The 23848-nt window shown below is 38.2% G+C and overlaps 1 protein-coding gene across 1 annotated transcript in view; it reads right to left on the bottom strand.

Moving 5' to 3' along the window:
* The window catches only part of LOC109918483 (breast cancer type 1 susceptibility protein homolog), a 63841-nt gene that overhangs the window by 5143 nt on the left and 34850 nt on the right, over nt 1-23848 (bottom strand). Inside the window, exons 12-21 of the mRNA XM_048614739.1 lie at nt 23092-23215; nt 21716-21891; nt 19919-20139; nt 15901-15988; nt 15171-15248; nt 14516-14556; nt 12122-12205; nt 10087-10144; nt 2768-2841; nt 1635-1695 (exon numbers count right to left, since the gene is read on the bottom strand). Coding sequence (XP_048470696.1) covers nt 1635-1695; nt 2768-2841; nt 10087-10144; nt 12122-12205; nt 14516-14556; nt 15171-15248; nt 15901-15988; nt 19919-20139; nt 21716-21891; nt 23092-23215 — 1005 coding nt within the window. The remainder of the gene's footprint in view (nt 1-1634; nt 1696-2767; nt 2842-10086; nt 10145-12121; nt 12206-14515; nt 14557-15170; nt 15249-15900; nt 15989-19918; nt 20140-21715; nt 21892-23091; nt 23216-23848) is intronic.

The raw sequence follows: 23848 nt of genomic DNA, 5'->3' as shown, positions 1-23848 counted from the left end.
CTCAGAACTGATGGTAGCTAGGAAAATGTCGGCTTACACGCAGAAGTTAGGGTGGGAGGAGGGTGTAACATAAACAATAGGTGGGGTAGAGCCCAAAGAGAGAAAAGAACAGTTCGATTGACAAAGGAGTTGATAATAGTCTAGCTAGGAGGGTGAACAGCTATTTATGGGGACTGTTAGTGACTAACAGATAGTGTGTAATGGCAGACTGAGATAACAAGGCCTGGTGCGGGGGGTTGGGGGCCAGGACATGGGAGAATTTAGACCCCAAAATGATTGAACTTGATATTGATTTCGGATGGCTGCACGGTCCCCAAGTGGAAAATGAGGTGTTGTTTTTCCAGCTTGTGCTAAACTTTGCTGGAACACTGCAGCAAGCCTGAGACAGAGATGCTGGCCAGGGAACAGGGTGGCATGTTAAAAGTGGCAGGAAACTGGAAGCTCAGGGTCTTTTTTGCGGAAAGAGTGTAGGTGATCTGCGAAGCGGTCACCGAGTCTACGCTTAGTTTGCCAAATGTAGAGGAGACCACATTGTGAGCGGTGAATGCAGTAGAGTAGATTGTGAGAAGTGCAGGTAAAGTGCTGCTTCACCTGGGAGGTATGTTTGGGCTTCTGGACACTGGGGAGGGAGGAGGTAAATGGGCAGGTATTACACCTTTGGCAGGTGCAGCGGAAGGTGTTGTGGGACTGTGGGGGGTAGTTGGGAGTGAAGGAAAAGTGGACCAGGGTGTCCAAGAGGAAACGGTCCCTGAGGAAGGCAGACAAGGGAGGGGAGGGGAATACGTGTCAGGAGGTGGCAGAAATGGTGTCAGATGATCTTCTGGATGTGAATATTAGTGGGTTGGTAGGTAAGGGCAAGAGGAAACCTATCACTGTTGTGGGAGGGAAGATGGGAGTGAGGGCCAAAGTGCACAAGATGGGTCAGACCCAGTTGAGGGCCTTGACAACAGTGCTGGGGAATCCATGGTTGAGGAAGAAGATGGACATTTCAGAGGATGCCTTGTTGAAGTTGGCCTCATCTGAACACATGCAATGGAGACAGAGGAACTGAGGAGAATGGGATGGTCTCTTTTCAAGAAGCAGGGTGTGGAGATATAGTCCAGATAGCTGTGGGAGTTGGTAGGTTTATAGTGGATATTAGCAGCCAGTCTGTTTCCAAAAATGAAAACAGAGATGTTGAGGAAAGAAAGAGAGGAGTCAGAGATAGACCAGGTGAAAGTGAGGGCAGGGTGGAAATCAGAAGCAAAATTGATGAACCTTTCCAATTCCAAATGAGAAGGGGAAGCAGCATCGATATATCAGAGAAAGAGCTGTGAGAGGGGGCCAGAATAGGACGAGAACAAGGAATGGTGATTAATAGTTAAAAGCAAAGAAAAACACTGATTTAGTGGTGGGAAAGTTGTCCATTTGCGTGTAATAACACTTGCAGATATATTTTAAAAAAACAAAAATTAGCATTCACTGTTTTCCAGCATTCACAAATAGTTGTCATAGGGATAGATTAGCTCTAAACAACATTTCTTTAAATATTTATCCAATGTAAAATTTTATGTCGATATAATACAAGTAGCTGATCGTTTTACTGAAGTACAGTAATCTGTACAGCAATGATGGAGATTTAACTTTAAACTCACCTCTATAATCAGTGTTTTCTGGATTAGCATCAGGTTGCACAATCACCACTGCAGTACGATTCTAGGAGATCCATAAGTGAAAATTACATAAGGTTATACTAGAAGTTTCCTCATTCTTTCACGAGAACTCATGTCTTCCACTTATTCCATGAACAGTAAGAAAATACTTTGTTCAAAAAACGCAGTAAAGATTTTCTCTTATTTATTCAGGGATGTTAGCTTCACTGGCTGGGTCAGCATTTATTGGTCATCCCTAACTGCCCTTGAGAAGGGAGTGCTAAAATACCTTTTTGAACCACTGCAGTCCTTTTGGTATCAGTAGACCAATAATATTAGCACGTGCTATGATCTTAAAGTAGCTACAGTGAAGGAACGGCAGTATACTTCCAAGTCAGGATGATGTGTGGTTTGATATAGCATTTACTTTGGGAAATGGCACCATCTGCATCTGCATCTGCAGCTCTTGTCCTTCCAAGTGGTGATCGTGGGTTTTGAAGGTGCTCTTGATAGAGCCTTGCTGAATTTCTGCAGTGCATCTTGCAGATGGTAGTCACTGCTGCTATTGAGTTTTTCCAGAATAGAAGAAGATTTTAGCATTCATACTGTATTACATCAATACGATACTTTCTTTACATATTTTGCATTTCCCATAGATTTTAACAGGCCAATACTACAAAATGTAAAGGTTGCTCAGGTCACAATTTGAACAACACAAGACTGATAAGGATCTTTTGGAGAATGATTGCCAATGGAACAAATGTGGAGGATGCAGAGATCATGGTTGAGTAACATACCAAAGTTCTGCATCTTTAGGTTTAGCCTGATATGACACGTCACAGAAGCTGACTGCAATGCAAAGTTGAGTCAGGAAAGCTTTACTGACGGTGACACTGCGCTAGAGGAGATTTCAGTTCGGAAATCTTGAATACAGATAGGCAGATGAAGAAAGTGCCAAGAGCCTTGAGGGAATTTAAAAGGCATCATTGCTTAACTGCTCAATTTACTCCCTAAATCATTAGGCAGTCATAATGTACTATTTAATAATACAGAATTTTAATTTCGCTCCATTAAGACAAATCTAATTTTTTTATTTTACGGGTTTATGACCTTTAGACATATTATCCTCTACTTACAGGACTGTAGGTGAATAAATAAGGTTCCTTAATTATTGAGGCACCACAGAGCTCTACCATCCACTCTAGCTGATCTGAAAGATAGAGCAATATTCATTTATGACAGGTTTCAGACCTACATTTCACACTAATAGCAAGGCTGGATTTAGAAAAAAACTTCCAGCACAATTGAAAATTGATTTGTTAAGCTTCAATTCCCAAATTTAGTTGAGCAGAAAACAAGGCAATTGAGAAAAACGTATGCAGTGTATCTGACCTTATGTAGCCTTTGTACAATGCCATTAATCCTCATCCCCATAAAACATAACCATCTATAATCCACATTACAATCGAATAATTATAGTCTAACTTTCCACTGTGGTCTTATAAAATATGATATTGAAAGCTGCTTGGAAATATTTGGATTACAAACATATTCCTGGAGCAAAGTTTTACAGTTAGATTACATTCCCAGAAACTCTGCATTTGTTGAATTCAATTTCTGTCTGGTAATTTTAATGGACAAAAAAGACAAAAATCAGGAGCTACGCACAAATGATTTTCCAACAATAACTGCCCAAAGGGAAGCTTTATACCATGAACATTAAAGCTTAATATTAATGTTTTATATTTTCATGGAAGAATGATCATTTTAAAATACAGCAATAATTTATTTTAATTTAGAAGAGGATTTTTAAGAGACACTCAATGCAGTAAAATATTATAACTCAAAATTTACTGCATTAAAGGAAGTCCTTGAAAGCAATACACCTGGGATAATGCTGCCTCTAAATTATTTAATCTAATTTCTCTTTTTCCTTTTCAAGTTCTTCCTTTTCAAATACTTAGTAACTTCCGTTCCAGAAATGCTAGTATCAATCTCAATAGTCACATGTAATTTTCTAAGCAACTGCTATGTCAAATTGCCTAATTTTCACCTGGATTCTTTAGCAGTATTCTTGAATCCTTGCCTATCTTTCAGTTGAAGTAAAGCTGTCGCTTTTTCTGAAACAAAATCCCAATAACTTCTATAAGCTTTGAAAATTTCCACTAGATCTCCTTTTAACTTTCTCTGTTTGAATAAAGTAGTTCATTCTCATTTAAAAGCTACAACTTCTTACTTAGGCTCTGGTGAACCATTATTATACCCATTTCTATGGTTCTATTATACAACGCAGAAATGAATATGAAAATCTCTTGGGTTGATGAACAGCACTATGCTATGTTTATTACACAATATTTTCTGATGTTTGGGAGGCTAGTATGGAAAAGCCACATCAAATCTGAGCAATTCAAATCCAATATTATTAGTATGTGTCCATGCATTATGATTGTTCAGACCTGCACTCAAATTCGACTTACAGCAGAAAAGCAGCTTCCATATACAGACATCTTTTATGCACTGAAACTTGTAACCATAGTTATATGAATGGAATAAGAGGCTTTAAGATCAAGAGTAATGTGTCTATTAGTGTTTAAAACCACTTTTCCCTACCCAGAACTGCAAACAGGTAGTCAAAACAGGAACTGAAGACCACTAGCTCAAACAATTCTGAAACATTTCAAAGACTGAAGATTCCATTTTGGGTATTAAAAAAGATCTCTCAGTAGAAGAGGATGACAGCTAAGCTAACTGGACGATGAAGCAGCCAAATCTGGCAGGTAAAAGTCATTACCGAGGGTTTCAGTAGTCTTGAGCTGAGAAATGATAAAGTTATCACTGTGAACCTAGAGGGGATCAGATATTCAGCTTGAGATTGAATCAGCTAAGAAGGCTGAAAATGGAACCATTCAGACTGCAAGAGTGGGCAAGGAGAGAAAGAACGTCAGTGGCAAGCAGGTGACGAGGTCAAAGATAACAATGTTGTAAATGTTGGTCCCTTTAAGAAATCATCATGGCATGCTCCAGAGATAACAGCATATTGGAGCAAATAAACAGGGGCTGGTTTTTCCCAGTCAGGGGACTTGGTCATGTCAAAGAGGGAGTATACTTGAGTTTTTAAAATCGAATTATGAAGTGCAAAGAAGCAGCTGTGGAAGACAGACTGGCTCATGCTTTGGTAAAAGGATGAGCACTTCAGCAGAAGACGAGTTCAGTTTTACTGTTTAGCTTGAGGACATTGCAGTTCATCCAAGAATAGATTATGGCTGACCAGTCTGACTCTGAGATAATGAAGTCAATAGGTACTTGTGATTATTGTTGTGGATACATATCCCAGGAGGATATCCATAAGGCAACATGCACAGGGGAGGACAAAGATAGAATGTTAAGCGATTCTAAATGGAACAAGAAAATCCTAACAAAAGAGTCCCTAGTATATAGCAAGTCAAAACAATTATAATCCTAGATACCTGCTACTTGAAAGCCTTTCTATACTTGTTAAGGAACAGAACCATATGCAAGGAAATAAAAATCTTCAATTATACTGAAATTAGTAAGTTACTGTTAAAAATAAAATGGTTGCCGTGCACCGATGAAATCTCAAGAAAACGTGTCCATCTGTAACTAACACAGAAACTGAAGGAAGCATATTAATTTATTAGAACATCCTGAAACGTGTTTATATACACTAATGAACCATTATTAACCCTGCTTTCACTCTTTCAAGTATTTAATGATGCACCCAAGAAGCCTCAGATTACCAATCATGTGTGTGTGGTCTCCACACAACAGTAGTTTATCTTCCTTTGTAGAAAGTGTTAAAGCATGTTGGAACTAGACTAGCATACACAGGAGATTTCTGCCCATCACACAGCATGCTTTAGAAGTTTCAATGGGAATTTGCAAAATGACCCATGATGGCTCAGTAATAACTGCACTCCAGTCATCAAACAACAAAGAGCTCAAATATTCCTAAGTCCATTGCACAAGGTTAAACACGCTCTAAACCAGTAAGCATGTACCATACTGCACTCTGAAATTCCCACTGTGCCCAACTAGCATTGAGGACATTTGAAAGTGAAAAAGTGACACACAATAGAGGTCTTCCTAAGGTCACTAACTGTAAATCATCCTTGGACATAGCATATTTTAGCTAAACATTTGCATGATCAACATCTTAGAGATACAGCCCTCACAATTACTAGAGTAAGCAAATATATGCATTAAACTGCTTTCTTAAAAAACTGTGAAGTAGAATGGTATAAAATTGGTAAGGGAAACATCAGAGGCATCACTTCAGCAAATCCCTTATATTTTGACAGCCTGATGTTATTTATGAAATAATAGACAACTAAAGAAACCCTAAATACAGAAAGTGGACAATTTAAGCATTTGCAGTCATGAGTCAGAAAGGTCCTTGACATCAATGAAAATAGTAGCTAAATGTTTTATTGACATTTTAACAACTCAGTGGTTTCAGGCTTGATTCTAGCAAAGAACTTTGTAATTTTATAGTTATACACATACACCAGTATATATATATTCACCAAATTTTCTGGTGATCAACTGCAAATTACCATTTATGGTAGGACATTGTATCCATTAACTCTGCTGTGTGCTGCATCAACATAGAGTGCATTAGCAGCTGGTGTTGAAACTGGCAGCTAATACCAGAACTGCCGAATTAATCTCATTTGCATTGTTTCACTGACAGGTACATCCATCATTTAGTATCAATGATTTCCTCAATTACAATATCTGCCCAACATTCTCTAGAAACACGATGAAAATTTAAGATGTACTGACTTGGTTGACAGTATAGCCTACTGACAGGTAGCACCCGCAACAGAGGATAGCCACACTTCAGGGAGACAATAGATGTTCTTGTGGTATAGCATGGTTCACATTGGTCAGTGGAAAAATAGTAGGAAAGCCATCGTGCAGTTAGTCAAAGACAGATTAAAACAAAGCCTAGAAGCAGCTTTTCCTATGTCTCTTAGTCATGCTTGGTGAATGATTTACCCAATTACCAGAAAACTAGTAAATGGATTCCATCAACACCTCCACTTGTGAGCAAATGCTCAATTTCTAGCCAACATGTCAGGATTGGGAAAGAAAATCACTTTCTGTATTTGGCATCTAATGGCAAATGGAATTATCTAAAAGTAAAGTAAAGCTCCCACCACTATCGCTTACTGGCATAGGCTGTTTCCCTTATTAGTGCAGAATTTGAGGACAAGAATTTAAGAGCAGTTCGATGGACCTACAACACTGCAGAAACTATACTTCATACTTGTTCCGCTTCCAAATTAAACAAGGCATCAGAATTGCTAACAAAAGATACAATTGCTTACTTTGATTAGGCAAACATTAAGTGTTATTTCTTCCGCTTGCCCCCAAGCTTTCACAGCTATTTAGCTGCTGTCTTTACTTAAAAGGTTTGAAAGCACTTCAGAAGTTTGAGATCTGATTAAATTTACTAATGCAGGCAGGATTTAAGAATCACTATTTGTTAATTCCTTTAAATATATATGCAGTTTTCATGAACAGTAAAACAATAAAAATAAAATGGTGGACTCAGCAATGTTAGGACCTGAATAAAGACAGTTAAAACAACTTTAAATCACAAGTCAAAGTTGTAAAAAAGAACTATTCCATGTCAAATCACTGGACACCTTCATCATAGAATGAACTATGAAAAGTTACTCTACTAGTCCCTGTACCATTTAGGCATTTAAAACAAAATGACCTTAAAATGGATGGAAGCATAAGATCAGAAGCTTACTTCAATAAAGATATCGCTATAGGTATTTAATCACACAAAATGGCAAACATATTTAACGTATGAATATACCCAAGTGTACTTAGGTCAGTCTGTAGCCCTTGTGCTTCACCCTTATAATTCAATGCACTGTTTTTAAAAAAATTAGGAACGCTTATGTGAAACCAAGATCATCTAAATGTTCAAGTGGCATGATACAAAGAGGAGCAGGGATATCTCCCAATACCATGGTTATCCAGCACGACCTGAAATGAATACTTCAAAATTTCATTTCTAATTGTGAGATCTTTTGCGTGTAAGCCATTTTGTTGTGATTGCCTACATAAGATTGCTGAACAGCAATTCACAAGCACTTCACGAATATGGCTTTCTTCTCCAATAAATCCATATGTATGCTCAGATTACATTATGACAGCACAGACCAGATGGGTTGAATGGTCTGTTTTGAACTGCACATTCTGGGCCAATGAAGAAACAACAAAAACAAACTAACAAAATTATTGGTGAATGTAACAGATTCTGTCATGGAATTCAAAAAGTTCAGCTTCAACATTTACTGAGATGACTTGTCCTACAAATAGAAGTAAACTTTGGTGAAAAATTTTAGGCTAGCATGCATGTTATAGTTGTATAGCACAGAGGGGAGAATAAATGAGACAAGCATCAATAGCTGATTCTATGACCGGACTTCAGTGGAAAATTTGTTCCACCTCATTTCACTTGGGAAGTACCCGGAAATGTAAACTATAAGGAGTATAAGCATTTTGTTTGGGACAATTGTGTAACAATTTATTTTCCATTGACATTCCAGACTGCTTAAGGGTAATTGTGGTTACCATGGTTACAGCTGGCACTTAGTGATGATGAAATCAGATGCACAGCTGTTTTGATTTATTTTTAAAAATGCTGGTGGCTTGCGGGTAAGTTCATGTAGATGAAGTCCTGTATTCAAAGGCAGGTGAGAGGATTCTCTTCTGGGCAATAATTCTACATCCAAGAAAATGGGTGCTTCATTTTCTTTGGTCCTGGTGAACACCACCCCACTCCTCAGGTTTTTCTGATCTAGACACAAGCTCAAGCCAAATAGGTGTACAGACAACCTGTCCCCATTACTTTGTCAAAAATGCTCTGTGAACAGCTGCTACAAAAGGGGAGAAAAGGCACAGTAAACTCTTACCACCATTCCCCCTTAGTCTGTAAGATCTCTGCTTGGTGCCACTACACAACGCGTAGTCAAGGTAATAGAACTAAAGGAATGGATGTTCTCGGCATTAACCAGTGTTCTAACACTCTGCAACTTTACACACTAGAATGGATGTGTGCAACAGAAGCATAACAGATTCCCAATTCCTCCTCCCTCAATTTCACCTCACATAGTGGACATGGGACAAAGGCAGAACTGGCTTTAAACTGCCAAATAGGCTTTTGGCACAAGTTCTGGAACATGAAGAATTTGAAAAGGTATGCGAGGAGGAATTTAAAAAAAAAACTTAAGGTTTCTATAACCCAACAAGCAGCAAATATCTACAAGAAAAGGGAGGGAGGGTAGAAAACATGCTATTTAAAAGGAAATACCAGATAAAATGGCCAGAAGGCTTTAATTATTGATAGCACATGTATACATTTAATTTGTACTTCAAGTTTAGAAGGTTTTGGGATGATCTGATCCAATCCAAGATACATAAAATGATAAGAGATTCAAATGTGTAGCTACAGAGAAACTATTCCCTCTAGTGGGGATATCAGGAACAGAGTTCGAACCTTAAAATCAGCATTGAAGGCATTTAGCAGTGAAAGCATTTTGTTTTATAATGGTAATGAGGAACACTTTTCCGACTGGCAGTCCAAGTCAGGAAAACTGCAGTTTTCAAGACCAAAATTGATGGATGATTGTTCTTAGGTAAAGATCAAAAGATATGCAGTCAAGGCAACTATATTGAGTTTAGACTCATTTCAGCCATTTTCTAATGGAGAATCAATACCTGCACTTGTGCAATGGTTATCATAGTGCAGAAAATTTTGAGCTTTATTAAAAGTAAAATTATGCTGGAAGAAAACACACTTTTATCCACAGAACATTATTGGCATATATAAATGGTTGTATCTTGGTTATGCCAGTGAATACTTGATTAATCCATCTGAGGGTTCACAATTGCTGAAATTATGCACCAAAAAAATACAAAGGCCAACCACATCAGCATACACTAATGCCAACTTGGTCACCTGCAACCCACTATACAAGGCTTACTCCCTATTTTTCTATTAGATATGCTGAACCATAAAACTAATACACTATGCAAATCATCTCTCACCATGCAATTAAAGCATCAGTAAAACACCCAATTTTTCTTGAATCATTCCATTCATTGAAAAGCAAAGGCCCAACATTCTCTTTGCATTTATCAAATGGACGTTTATAAACTTGAAGAGCATTGACAGCACTTGAATCCATTGAGCCTTGGTTTATTGCACCACGAAACACTGATGTAAAGCTAATTGCTGCAATAAAACTGCATAAATATACATAATGACTAATTCAGGTGATTTAATTCCATTTTTATACTAGAAAGTTAGAGTAACCTACCAAAATTTGCATTGAGATAAATTCAGGCACTAATATAATTTCAGTCCAAATTAGTCACACAGCAGTTTGAAATGTAATTGAGAAGCTCTTACCTCTGCTCATACCTGTAAAAGAACCAAAGCAGCAAACCTCGTAATGGCTTAACAGAAGCTGAAACAGAAATTTTTTAACATTAGTAAAAAAAAAAAACAAAAAATTGGTGGTAAGTTATCCAATAATCAAAAATTTCAATAGCAAATTATAGAAAGCAATTAGAAGGACAAAGGTAGTAAATAGATAGGTACAATACTACCTGTAAGTTCTCTTCTGAAGGAGGCGGCCGCCTAGTGGTGTTATCGCTGGACTGTTAATCCGGACACCCAGATAACGTTCTGGGGACCCGGGTTCGAATCCCGAAATAAAAAAAAATTTGGAATTAAGAAACTACTGATGACCATGAATCCATTGTCGATTGTCGGAAAAAACCCAATTGGTTCACTAATGTCCTTTAGGGAAGGAAACTGCCATCCTTACCTGGTCTGGCCTACATGTGGCTCCAGACCCACAGCAATGTGGTTGACTCTGAACTGCTCTCTGGGCAATTAGGGATGGGTAATAAATGTTGTCTAGCCAGCAATGCCCTCATCCCGTTAATGAATAAAGAAAGAAAAAAAACCATTTGAACCTCAAAATAAATCACTGTTCCTTCAGTGTTAGTGGATCAAATTCCTGAAACTTCCTCCCAAATGACATTGTAGGTCTACCTATAAGCCATACACTGTGCAGCAGTCCAAGAGGCAGCTCACCACTACCTTGAAGGGAAACTAGAGACGGACCACTAATGACAACAACACTCACATCTCATTTATGAATTTTAAAAAATTGCTTTAATGCACTGTATTTCCACAGCACCTCCTCTTGGGAAAATGTCCAAGGCCACTTCAGAAGGGGAAAATAGAATTACATTTAGGCAGACAAATAAATGGGTGGTGATCATTTATTCTGAAAAAGTGAGTAGTAGAGACTGATATGAATTGGGAAAGAAACTTGAAAATGGGAACAGAGCTGAGGCTGAAGATTCTACCAATGGCCTATAAAAACATTGAAGCTTGGGCAAGGAGACAAGGCTAAATGAGGGCAGCCAAAATTAAGGCAGACAAACCTCTAAATGAAATTTCAAATTAAGAACAAGGAATTGTAAATTTAAAATATTTGGACAAGGCAATAAGCGACCTGTTCAGGCATGAAAGAGGCAGCTGCGATTTGGGCAAGTTAGCATTTATTTTGAGTGAAGAATTGATGGACAAAATAAGATATTGGGACTAGAAGCAACAAAGAGATGGATATGGGTCTTAATATTGGAAGGGAGTTGGAGGCAGATAATATTATCAAAATAGAAAAGACGTCCTGATGATGAATGGGTATGTGAAATATTTTTATTTTCAAAGCTTGGGTTAACATAATTTGTTTATCTGGCCAAAGTAAGTAAGAGTTTGCTAATTAGACAATAGGGAAGAGAAGATTTAATTCTTTGCCGTAACAATGGATGAAAGTAATAAAAATATTCTTCTGTACATCCAGACTATTTCTGTTTACTTGTTAGGAGAGTCTTTTCTCGAAGGAATACTAATAATCTGATAATTGATGTGGGTTGCACTTGCCATATAAATTTGTTACCAACCTATGATATAATTAAAATTCTGCACTGCAATAAAATTCTTCAGATATTTGGTAACCTATCTTATAGTCACACATGTAGATGATGTAACTTGCAGTTAATTGTTATTCCTCAAAAATAGTCTCTAGACTGTTTTAGCAATGAGATTATAGCCAGTGGCAAGACAATTACTGTGATGACTGTTGAACTCTGTGTATATATATTTCATAACAGTGTTAGCATAAATGATATTAATAGTCTACTAAAAGTCCTCATTATTTTATGTCAATTAGATGTTACCCTGTTCTATCAAAAGAAATCAAAGTTACCAATGTACAGAAGAGGCAATTTACCTTCAGGATTTCGACATTTTCTTTATATACATACTGAATGACAAATATTACATTCGTTAATAAAATAACAACTTCCACTGAAGGAAGTGGTGGGAAAGGAAACAGCAGCTATCACAATAACTCAATCTGTGACCTTACTTTTTCATCTGGTGTTTTTCTTGCTTTTCTTGGGCCATTGTGACTTCTTCCATTGATTACATCACCCTTCACCTCAAACTCATGCTGCAATATATTTCAAAGAAAATATACCTTGTTGAAATAGCTTGAAAAATAGCAGATCTATTTAAGATTACCAAAATACTTCAAGATTTACACTGCTACACACTTAATAGTTTGAAAGATATATTTCCAACTGCTCTAACTTACAGAACACACAAAAGCAACAAAAAGAAAACTACTTTCTGGAATGAGGTTGCTAGAACTGTACAGACACATAAATTAATGAAAACAATCTATAACAAGTTACAGCATCATCTCCGTGTGAGACTTTAAATTAGATTACCAAAACAAGAGGCTGCAGAAGGACTTGGACATGGTAGGTGAGTGGGCAAAGAAGTGGCAGTCGGAATACAGTGTGGGAAAGTGAGGTTATGTTCTTTGTTAGGAAGAATTGAGGTGTAGACTATTTTCTAAATGTGGACAGACTTTAGAAATCTGAAGCACAAATAGACGTGGAGTCCTGGTTTAGGATGCTCTTAAGATTAATATGCAGTTCAGTTGGCAGTTAGGAAGGCAAATTCATTGGTAGCATTTATTTCGAGAGTGCTAGAATATAACAGCAGGGATGTACTGCTGAGGCTGTATAAGACTCTCATTAGACTACACTTCAAATACGGTGAGCAGTTTTGGGTCCCGTATCTAAGGGAGGACATGCTGGCCTTGGAGGCGATTCTGAGGAGGTCTACAAGAATGGTCCCAGGGATTAAGGGCTTGTCATATGAGGTGTGGTTGAGGAGTCTAGGTTTGTATTCGATGGTGTTTAGAAGGATAAAAGGGGGAATCTCATTGAAACTTACAGAATACGCAGAGACCCAAATAGAGCTGATGTGGAGAAGATATTTCCATTTGTGGGAGAGACTAGGGCCTGAGGGTACACAATGGGGAGGGTGTTCAAGAATTTGTCCCAGCAGCAGTGGAGGAATGGCACTATATATTTCCAAGTCAGGATGGTGTGTGGTGCTTGTAGGGTAACTTGTAGTTGGTGGTGTTCCCATGTAGCTGCTGCTCATATCCTTCTAGATGGTAATTTGGAAAGTGCTGTCCACACACCCTTCATTAAATTCTGCAATGCAAATTGTACATGGTGTACACTGCTGCTACTGTCCATTGGTGGAGGAGACGCTGAGTATTTATGGATGTCGTGCTGCTTTGTCCAAGATGGTGTTAAATCTTCAAATGTTGCTGGATCTGCACTTATCCAGGCAAGTGAATTGCATTCAGTTCTACTCTTGTTGATGGTGGACAGTCTTTGGGGAGCTAGATAGTGAGTTACTCATTGCAGGACTCCTAGCCTCTGACCCACTCTGAAAGCCATAGTACTCGTATGGCTGGTCCAGTTCAGTTCCTGATCAATAGAAATCCATGGCATGTTCATTGGGGAGATTCAGCAATAGTAAAACCTTTGCATGTCAAGAAACAATGGTTACCTTCTGTCTTGTTGGCACTGGTCATGGCCTGGTACTGGTGTGGCATATACATTACTTGCCACTTGTCAGCCCAAGACTGGATATTGTCCAGGTCTTGCTGCATTTGTAAACAGACTGCTTCAGTGTCTAAGGGTTGTGAATTGTGCTGAACATTGTGCTATCAGCAGCGTACACCCTGATATCTGACCATACAACTAAGTGAAGGTCATTGATGAAGTAACTGAAAGTTTTAGGGGCGTGGGCAATACCCTGGTGAATTCTTGCAGAGGTGGCCTAGAACCTGGACAATTGACTTCCAACAACCACAACCATCTTCCTTTGTGCTGGATATGTGTAGGTAGGAGTCAGTAGGTTCACAGTGGTAGAGGCAAGAAAACAATAGAATATCCTTTATTGGTGCAAAACAATAATGGAAGATTGATTAGACCTTCAAGCTTGGGAGAAAAATTTGCTTTCTGACTGTATATGGTGCCCAAAGCTTATATTAATACAAATGGGAATAACAAAGGAGGCAGAATGGTATGGCTTAAGTTTGTCACAAGGGTTTGATGCGAGATTCGATGTTATTAAAAATATTAAGTAGTGAAGGTATCAACCCACGCTAAATCAAGATAGATTTTGATAGAAAATCTGAATTTTCTTGAATAAATAAATATCTGCAGTCAAGAGTGAACATTAATATTCAATTTCAGTGGTCTGGGAATGATCAAAGATAACATACTAAAAATGAAACAAACCAGCAATACCATCATCGTCAACAACTTTGCAATGATTTGTACAAGTGATTGAAGCCTTGGTGCACTAGTGTCCACTAGACCAAAATTATAAATACAGTTTTCATTTTATGATAAATTGTTTTCCATAAGGAAAAAAAATGTAAACGTACCTCATCAATTACCATTCCTTTTCTGAAACACTCAATGATCCCTGAAAATAAATTGTGATAGTCATTTTACAAGCATGATAAAATCTTAGCAAAAATGTTGGTCACATTAGGCATTTAATGACAATGGTTTTCAACTGGTGAGGCTGCCATGGTTTCACAAAGCTGATCTCTAAGTGTTAAGTCTTGGATCAGAGATAGAAATGTCACTGATTCAGAACGTCACACTTTAAGTTCATGGTCTCAACTCCAGAGCTAAGCTGATAATCTAAACTGACAATCTAAACTGACACACAAATGCAGAGCTGAAGAAATGCTGTACTATCAAAAGGTTCTGTTTTTTAGAAAGGAAGTGAAACTGAGGCATTCTGTACTTTCTCAGATTCTCTAGCACTAAAGGAAGAGAATGAGTTCAAGCGACAACCTATCCTTTAAACGCGAGCAACAGGACAAGTTAGTTGGTCATTCATCTCCTTGCTGCTTGTAGGACATTATCGTTACACACACACATACAAATTCCCTCTCTCCCATTTGTGCTTTAGTTATGAACTTTTCAACTTTCTCTGAACTCAATCAGCCTATTCACGATAATTTGAGCCAGCACATGAATGCAGTTGGTAATTAATTTATGGTAGAGTTTTTATTAAATTGTGCTTACATTGATAACTGACGACCCATCGCCTCCCCGCTATTCCCATGAAGTACTTCAGCGTTCTCTCACAAACTAGATCTGTATCTGAAATATAAATTTGTAAATAAACAGAGAATTAACTTGTCAGTTTAGCTTGGGTAATAATTTAACATTGTCCAACTCAAAACTTGCAGTTCTTATGATTATGGTCCCCTTTACTAGCAAGTTTCCACCTTGTGCTCTGTTAGAATTCTAATACCTTATATTTAAAAAAGTAATCTTGATCAAGTTGCACCAACTAGACTTAATAATCCATCAACAGCCTCAGTATGTTGCTTTTTAATGTCACGCCATATCAAATTTGGATTTTACTGGGATTCGAACAGCACACTAAGTAAATTTTAGGCACTTGCTTTTGGTACGATTATAACCAAAGTAGTGACAGAATTGAGGTGAGTGTTTCCAAAAACTTGATAAAATGCTTTTATTTGGAAAGGTTGAATATGAATTCTAGTGAGCTTCAATTAAAAGAATTACTTTATTCAAGGAAGGAGAAGAAACTAGAAGAATACGGGGGCGGGGTGGGAATGATTCCAGGTCAGAATGGGAGGAGGAGTGAGAGAAATAGAACTGGCGTTGACAATTTGGTGATGAATGGCCTAGTTCTGTGTTGCAGATTCTAAGTTTCCCTGCTTCAAAACATTGACTTTCTTGCTGGAATTCAATAAAATGTACAGCCGTCAAAATAATAATATACCTGTTTTCATGATGACATGGGTTGTGCTGGTTGAAAAAGTACTGAGAAATGTGGCCCCTGTTTTTCTTGCAAACGTTTCAACCAATAGCTGAAATTAGCAAAAAAAAACTCAGTTACATAGAAGTTAAATTTTTTTACCATGACAAGGCATTAACTTAGTTCAGTTCTTGTACAATTAACTTTTTGCTTCAATTTCATAACTGTCAAACTGACAATTCCATTGGACATGCAAAGTAATTGGAAGTTATGGATCCAACCAAAGCTCTTTCAAATATAACAAGGAGACAGGATAGACTTAACTTTTATCTTATTTAAAAGGCAAGTGTAAGGTGCTGTGTTTCAAATGTAAATCGATTGGTTACACCACTCAGCTTAAAGCAGAACACACTTTATTCTTACCCTATAGTTAAAACACAAACAAAAGAAAGAAGAATTGATGTAACTTTAACTCTATTAGACAACTTAACAGAACAATAGATTATTTAACTACTGAACAGCAACTGTTCCAATACAGTAACATCCCATAAACACACCCTAGGCAAAGGCAAATTCAGTAAAATAAATTGTCTCACATGCAATTCTCACAGGAAATAGAACTGCTTTTAGCTGTAATAGAGAGAAGAATAACAGCTTCCACATCCAGCTTCAAGACCCCAGCAACTGCTGAAAGCTGAATGAAAATCCTGGTTCTGAGAGAGCCTGACTCCACCCATTCAGGCTGCTTCTATTGTTCCAACTTTTTAAAAAAAACCATAAGTTTTCACAAGCTGTTTACTTCATTGGCTTGGAGCAGTCTATTTGGTACCTCTGCCTTAACCTCTCTTCATTAAAAACCCAGGACAGAATTCAACTCTTAAAGCCATAGTATTGTCACGAAGTTGCCTTCTGAAGAAATGCACATGATCTGTCTGGTCCACACTTATTGCCCCAGCCTGATGCTTTTATAAGATAATGAAATGGTGGAACCAATCCACTCTATGAAGTGTAGAGGTTCCGGGATCTTTGTTGAACATAAATCTCAATTTTATAATTCAACAATTTAAGAATATAAACATAAAGGAAGTGAGATTCCTTGGTAAAATGACAGTGAAGAAAGTGCCTTTACAAAATCAAAACCGAGTCATAAGTCATAGAGATATACAGGACAGAAACACACTCTTTGGTCCAACTCCGCCATGCCGACCGGATAACCTAAATAAATCTAGACCTATTTACTAGCATTTGGCCCATATCCCTCTAAACCCTTCCTATTTATATACCGATCCAGATGTCTTTTAAATGTTCTAATTGTACCAGCCTCCACTACTCCCCCTGGCAGCACATTCCATACATGCACCATCCTCTACATGAAAAAGTTGCTCTTTAGGTCCCCTTCCTCTCTCACCTTAAACCTACGTCCTCTAGTTTTGGACACCTCCACCCTGGGGAAAAGACCTTGTCTATTTACCCTATCCGTGCCCCTCACGATTTTAAAAACCCCTATAAGGTCACCCCTCAGCCTCTGACGCTCCAGGGAAAATAGTCCCAATCTGTTCAGCCTCTCGCTACAGCTCAAACCCTCCAATCCTGGCAGTATCCTTTCTGGGGAAGAAATGAAAGAAATTGTTTGTTGCAGATGTGGTTTTGTTTTCTTTTGGTATACAGGCAGCAAAAAGTGGCACAGCTTGTAGATAATTGCATCTCATTGTTTAACTGGAATACTCTGTCAATGCCAGCACTTTGTCAGCAGTGATATTAGCATACAGAACTGAGCATGCAGTGTCATGGATGCTGGTTTTTAGCATTTCAGTTCTTTGAGAGAACAGCCACGTTCAATGGCTGAACATGCGGTTCATATAAATATTGGCCCTTTGACCGTTTTGGCTTCAGGATTAGTTTCATAGCTTTCACTTTACTCTTGTCCAGAGCAAAGATGTCAGCATTTGTTCAGACATATAAGTATATGACAGCTCAAGAATTAATGAATTACAATTATACTTGCCTTCAAGTTCTAGCTTCATGTGTATGCTTAATAGAACAGCTTCAACCATATTTCTACTCTGTGTCCTGAGACTCAGAGGTGTTCTCTTTCACATAATATGCTAAATTGAGGCCTCTTGTGTCTTCTCAAATCAACATAAAAGAATTTCTGAAGTTCACTGGGAGAACATGCAGTGTAAAGTAGCATACTTTTCTGCATCATGTTGAATTCCAGCAAGTTATAGGCCATCACAACAGCTAAATACTTCTCTGATGTTTGGAGAAGGTCATATCCATACAAGAACTACTGGCATGGAAAACATACCATTCTTTGGGGTAAACTTGCTCTGCAAGTAGCTGATACTTTTTTAAACATGACCCAAGTAAAGGCGTTCCTCTGATGCCAAGGAGTAAGATGCTTCTCTGGTTGTTGTCGATTCCTCTGTTGTTTTTGTGTCAATGTGATAACTTTTGCATCGCACCTGTCTTGTGGAATGGAGCTTATTTCCCGATAGAGAAGGGAAAGGTCACAAAGGTATGGCACTAAAGGGAACTTGTGTTCAAACAATTTGTCTGACAGCCTATCTTAGCCTAACATCTGCATGATCAGGAGACTCTGGCCTTTTGAAGCTCACGTTGAGGGTTCTTCATTTAACTCATCCACGACAGGAAACCGTGGGAGAGTGTGTCACATAACACATTGGGACATCTTAATTCTGAGGTGTACTTCACTAAACAGTGACTTCAGGGAGCAACTTTGATGACACAATAAGTGACTTCTCAATCCTTTCGCCTTCACTTGAGGATTTTCATTATCGTGGAAAGTTGATTGCTTGACACACATTGATCCAGTATTTATTTGCACAACACGTCTATCTTCTGAACAGCTGTCTTTGTCCATTGAAACTCCTCACTTGCATCTTCTTTCTCCACAAGATGTTGAACAGTTTGATGGTTCCACTTCTGACAGTTTCAGCGTGAAGATTAGAGTGCAACAGGACTGTGTCTGGTCTGGACATGCTGAAGAAGATACCTTTGCCTTCCTACCAGATATGGAAGGAGTCTGCATGCACAGATGACAAGCTGTACAATCTAGTAAGACTGAAAGCCAAGACAAAAACTTCTGTCCTGATCAGAGAATACCTCTACACTCAATACCATAATATCAGCCACATGGAAACTCAATCACACATGCCTGTAACTTTTTCTGCATGAAATGTTACATTATCACCCTGAACACACTAAATAACAAGGCCGAAGGCGTTTAACAAATTCGGTTACTTTGGATGCAGTAACACCCTGTCCTTTGGAGTAGAACATGATACACACGTGACGCTAGCAACAGTAAGTTCCACTTTTGCTGATTCACAAAACGCACAGAAAACCATATCAAGCTCACCCTTAGGACCAAGGTAATGGTTGGTAAAGCCTATGTTCTTGGTACCTTGGATATGACCGTGAAATATGGATGGCTTTCTGCCAACAAGAGTAGTTCAACAACATCTACCTTCATTGGCTGCAGCATATTACGCCAGGTTAAAATCACAAACCTCTCTCAGGAATAGTTTTTTTTAAAAAGTTCATTCACGGGATGCAGACATCGCTGGCCAGGCAGCATGTATTGCCCATCCCTAATTGCCCACAGGGCAGTTTGGAGTCAACCACATTACTGTGGGTTTGGAGCCACATGTAGGTCAGACCAGGTAAGGATGACAGTTTCCTTCCCTAAAAAGACATTAATGAACGAGATAGTAGGAACTGCAGATGCTGGAGAATCTGAGATAACAAGGTGTAAAGCTGGATTCAATGATTTTAACAGGCAATTCTGCTACCTCCAACAAGGAGGTTCAGTAATTTCTCACCGTGGGTCAATATGCCAAATATCCTGATCCAACTGGCAACAAAATTAATTGGGAGAGTACAAGGAAAAAAGGAAAAAAATAGTTAATACTTTAAGAAGTGTTAGCTCTGTTAAAAGGTGCTAAAAGTTTAAAACTGAAGAGAAGTGATTGGTTCATTTGCTTCAGAAAACTCAAAAATTGACATGGATTCAACTTACATTTTCATTTTTGTTCAGACCAGAGGCTACTAAGGACATGTTTCTTTGGATTGTCACAACTGTGTTCTTGGTGGCGTTTGAAGTTTTGTTGAAAACAGGAGATGAAGTTGGTGAAGATTTGCTTTCCTCAGAGCTTTGCAACATTGTCCTTCTGTTAGCATTCTCATTTTCAGGCTGTAATGTACTTGCATTGCCGACTACATTCTCTGTAGATTGGCTTTCTATGGGTGACAAAAATAGAAAAAAAAACCTACTTTTTGAAGCCAAAACATAATCTCTTTCCTGCACTCGGACTTTCAGCAGTTCCTCAATATCAATATTTGAAGAATAAACAAATTAGTTAGCAAACTGTAGAATATTATATGTTGTAGAACTCAGAAATTTTTGCTAAGTATCAGCAATCCTTGCTGATACAATTATGTTGTTTGAAAGATTTTTACACTTTGAGATCTCTCTTTAAAGGCAAAATGAAAAAGGGACATTTGACCAATTTTAAAGACTGCTTGATAGATAGCATGTCTGGGTGCTTTGGTTATTGAAGGGGCCCAGTCTGATTAGTTGGTAAGGAACTGCAAAGTACTTGGAGACAATGGCAACAGTGTGTCCACTAGCAGTGGAAAGATTGAGTCTCCAAAATCCCAGAATAGGTGTTGAAAATGTCAGATTGCCAACCAGTGTGCTTTAAACTGTCCCAGATAGAAGGGACTTGGACTCATAAGGATAGCAAATCAGGACTTACAGCTGGATACAAGGCCCAGGTGATTGACCTTACCATAGAAATGGATTTTGAGAATAGGAAAGGTTTCTAAGAGATCCTTACAAACTTAGACACATCTAGTTAGTCTGTCAAGATGTGGGACAGGGAGAACTATAGGCAGCAAGAAAAGATGGTTCACCATGCAGTAATGCACATAAACTTGAGCTCAAATTGGAAAGACCAAACCAGTCGGGAGTTAAAACAAGATTGGAAGATTGGTCTGGCTTTAGTTAAACAATGAAATCTCCAGGAAAACCTGCACTGCATAAATCATTTCCAGGTTCGCAAAAACAAAAGTTGGCAACAAACTCTTGGAACTCAGTATCATTTTGGAATGATCCTGAGAAAACTGAACATTATCTTAAAGGACAGTGTACCATAGTAGGTTTCTACTTTTTCAGGAACATGTATTTTAAGCTAGAGAACTGAACAAGTTTCCAACAAGAATGAGGTTTACGTTTTTAGTCTGTTGCTACAGCAAACTTGCTAAAACATGAAATCTCATCTGTTCAACTATGAACTAAATTTTAGCTTCTTTTTAAATGTTATCAGTATCTACAGGGATTGTGACATTGCCCATATAATTTAGTTACAACTTGAAGGATACATTGAGGAAATCAAAAAGCGACACAAAACATGAAATTGTGTCCCAAGTGTTATCTTGATGCTTAAAAGAAAATATTAATTAATTGAATGTAACCTGTGTTTTCACTGCCATTCGAAGGCAACCACTAGGAAATTATCCACTTTCTTTTATTCAACTTTCGTATGTAAACAAGAGAGAATAATCAAATTCCTGCAAAATCAACAGTTCAGCTGGGTGAAACTCTTCAGGACAAACACTTCAGTATTGGACATTAGGACAAGACAATAACACTAAGCTTGCAGACTGTGGCATCTTTGTGCATTATACTAATTGTGTTAAATTTCTGCAGTACTTTTAAAGCAAATATAATATATTGATAGGCTCCTGCCATCAAACTCTAATGCAAACATTTGTGGATGTTTTGACTGTAAACTTTCCTTTATATGAGAAATACCTTCACAATCTGAGTTTACGTGCACCTTTGTCTCCCCTTCCTTCTGTGCTGCATTTGGAGAATTGATCATTTCGTTTTTAGAACCAGCTTTAGCTTGGAATTGGTCCAGCAAGTCATTCGCAGCTTGGTGTTTCTCTGGTATTTGTCTAATTTCCAAATGCCCAAGAGATTCTGGGCTGACAAAGAAGAGAAAAAGCAATTTAAAATCATTTTGTTAGAAGCACAAGAATCTTCAATACAACTTACAATTCCTCAGATACAGAAGTAAGCCACATCCACTTGCAGCAAGCCATGGACAACTTCATACTTGGGCAGAAAAGGTGGAAAGCAATATTCATACAACTCAAGAAAGACTGCAGTCATCACCTCCCCCTGGACATTATCATTGCTGAATTCCGCAATACCAACTGAACTGAATCAGGCATAAAAATTTAGTAGCTATAAGAACAGTCAGAGATTGGGAATTCCGAGGCTAGCAACTGGTATCCTGACTCCCCCAGCTCAGCAAAAGTCAAACTTCTCACCATCCAAGACAAAGCCTTTCTGATTAGCACCAATGCAGAGTGCCACCAGTGTGCACTACGTACAAGATGACTCAAATATCACCAAAGCTCTTTTTCACACCTGCAAACTCTACTACTTAGTAGGACAAAGACAGCAGAGGCATGTGAAAACTGCCATCTACAAGTTCCCTTCCCAGCCATATCCAATATTGAACTGGACCCATTCACTGCTGTTCCATCAATGTCATGACAATTCTGGAACTGCCTTTCAAACAGATGTTCAGGTGTACCTGCACCAGGTAGACTGCAATGTATCAGGGTAGCAGCACAATACCACCTTTGGACAATAAATGTTGGTTTTGTCAGTGCCAGCCACATCCCACAAAAGAATAATGAAAACAGTCTACAAATTAGTTCTGACATTATTCACAAGAGGTATTCTGTTCATCTGTATTTTTGCATTCCCAAAATAATTGAAACACAAACATTACAAAAAGTAATGGAGAACTTGATTTTGCAAGTATTCCTGTGCCATGGCAAACTACACTGTACCGATAATTCTGCCAGAAACAATACTTTAGGTTAGGTCAATATCATTACTTGAATCATAATTGGAAAAAGTTAACAATGACACTATCACACAGTTAAGCGCCACATGAAACATTCAAGTTGTTCAGATGCTGACCAATTCGTTACAAACTGAACTTAAAAAAAAAAGTTGTAATAAACTAGGTTGCCCAGTCTGAGGGGAGAAACAAGAATAAGGGCTCACACTAAATGTATTCAGAGTCTGCATGTTATGCCTTTAGTCAGGAAATGTATGCAGATTTAAAACAGCATTTTATCATTTGATCTGCAGATGTAGTATTTTACCATTCAGACTTCTCTTGGACCTCATGCATAAAAGTTACACTTGTATTTAGGACTTCAGCTGCTGGAAGACATCTTGATCTGCTTTGCAAATTTTCAATGTGCCCCTGGTAAAAGTCAGCAGTCACTGTTGACATGGAGAAAAAGAGGTTTGTAAGTTATACTTATTTATTCTTACACCAAGTTACAACATGGAAGCTAGCCATGCATCCCAGTCAGTTTGTGTCCAGATCTGTGAAGTTTTAGATGAAAGCCATAATTCCAAATTTGCTTCCAAAATCGATTAAATATATTCCACCCAAGGCCAATTATGCTCCACTGCACTGATTGTAAAGGATTAATCAGCATAAATAATTCAAAATGCTGCCAGTGGATTATGAAGGCCTAACTAACTGATCAAAATTAACCTGTTGATGTCTTGCTACCTGTAATATTTAGGGACTTGCAGCTCTCACCACTAGATTAAGCGCTTTAACTCATCAACATTTTCCAATTAAGATTTTTCTTTGTCCTTGTCGAAGGTGAATGGCTCCGGAGTCATGCAAAAACCGACAAGGGAGAAAATGAAGCAACAACAGGAGGGTGGTGCATGTGCTGAATGTGCTCGCAGGGGAAGTCGGGGGGAGGGGGGTGGCGACTGGTACAATTTCAACATTTAAAAGGCACCTGAATGGGTAAATGAATAGGAAGGATTTAGAAGGATATGCACCAAATGGGGCTAGATTAATTTAGGATATCTGGACAGCATGGACGAGTTGGA

Source organism: Rhincodon typus, chromosome 30, assembly GCF_021869965.1.
Source record: "Rhincodon typus isolate 14 chromosome 30, sRhiTyp1.1, whole genome shotgun sequence".
In the NCBI taxonomy this organism is placed as follows: domain Eukaryota; kingdom Metazoa; phylum Chordata; class Chondrichthyes; order Orectolobiformes; family Rhincodontidae; genus Rhincodon; species Rhincodon typus.
The sequence above is the reverse complement of the archived record's forward strand: the minus strand, read 5'-3'. Positions and strand labels throughout refer to the sequence as shown.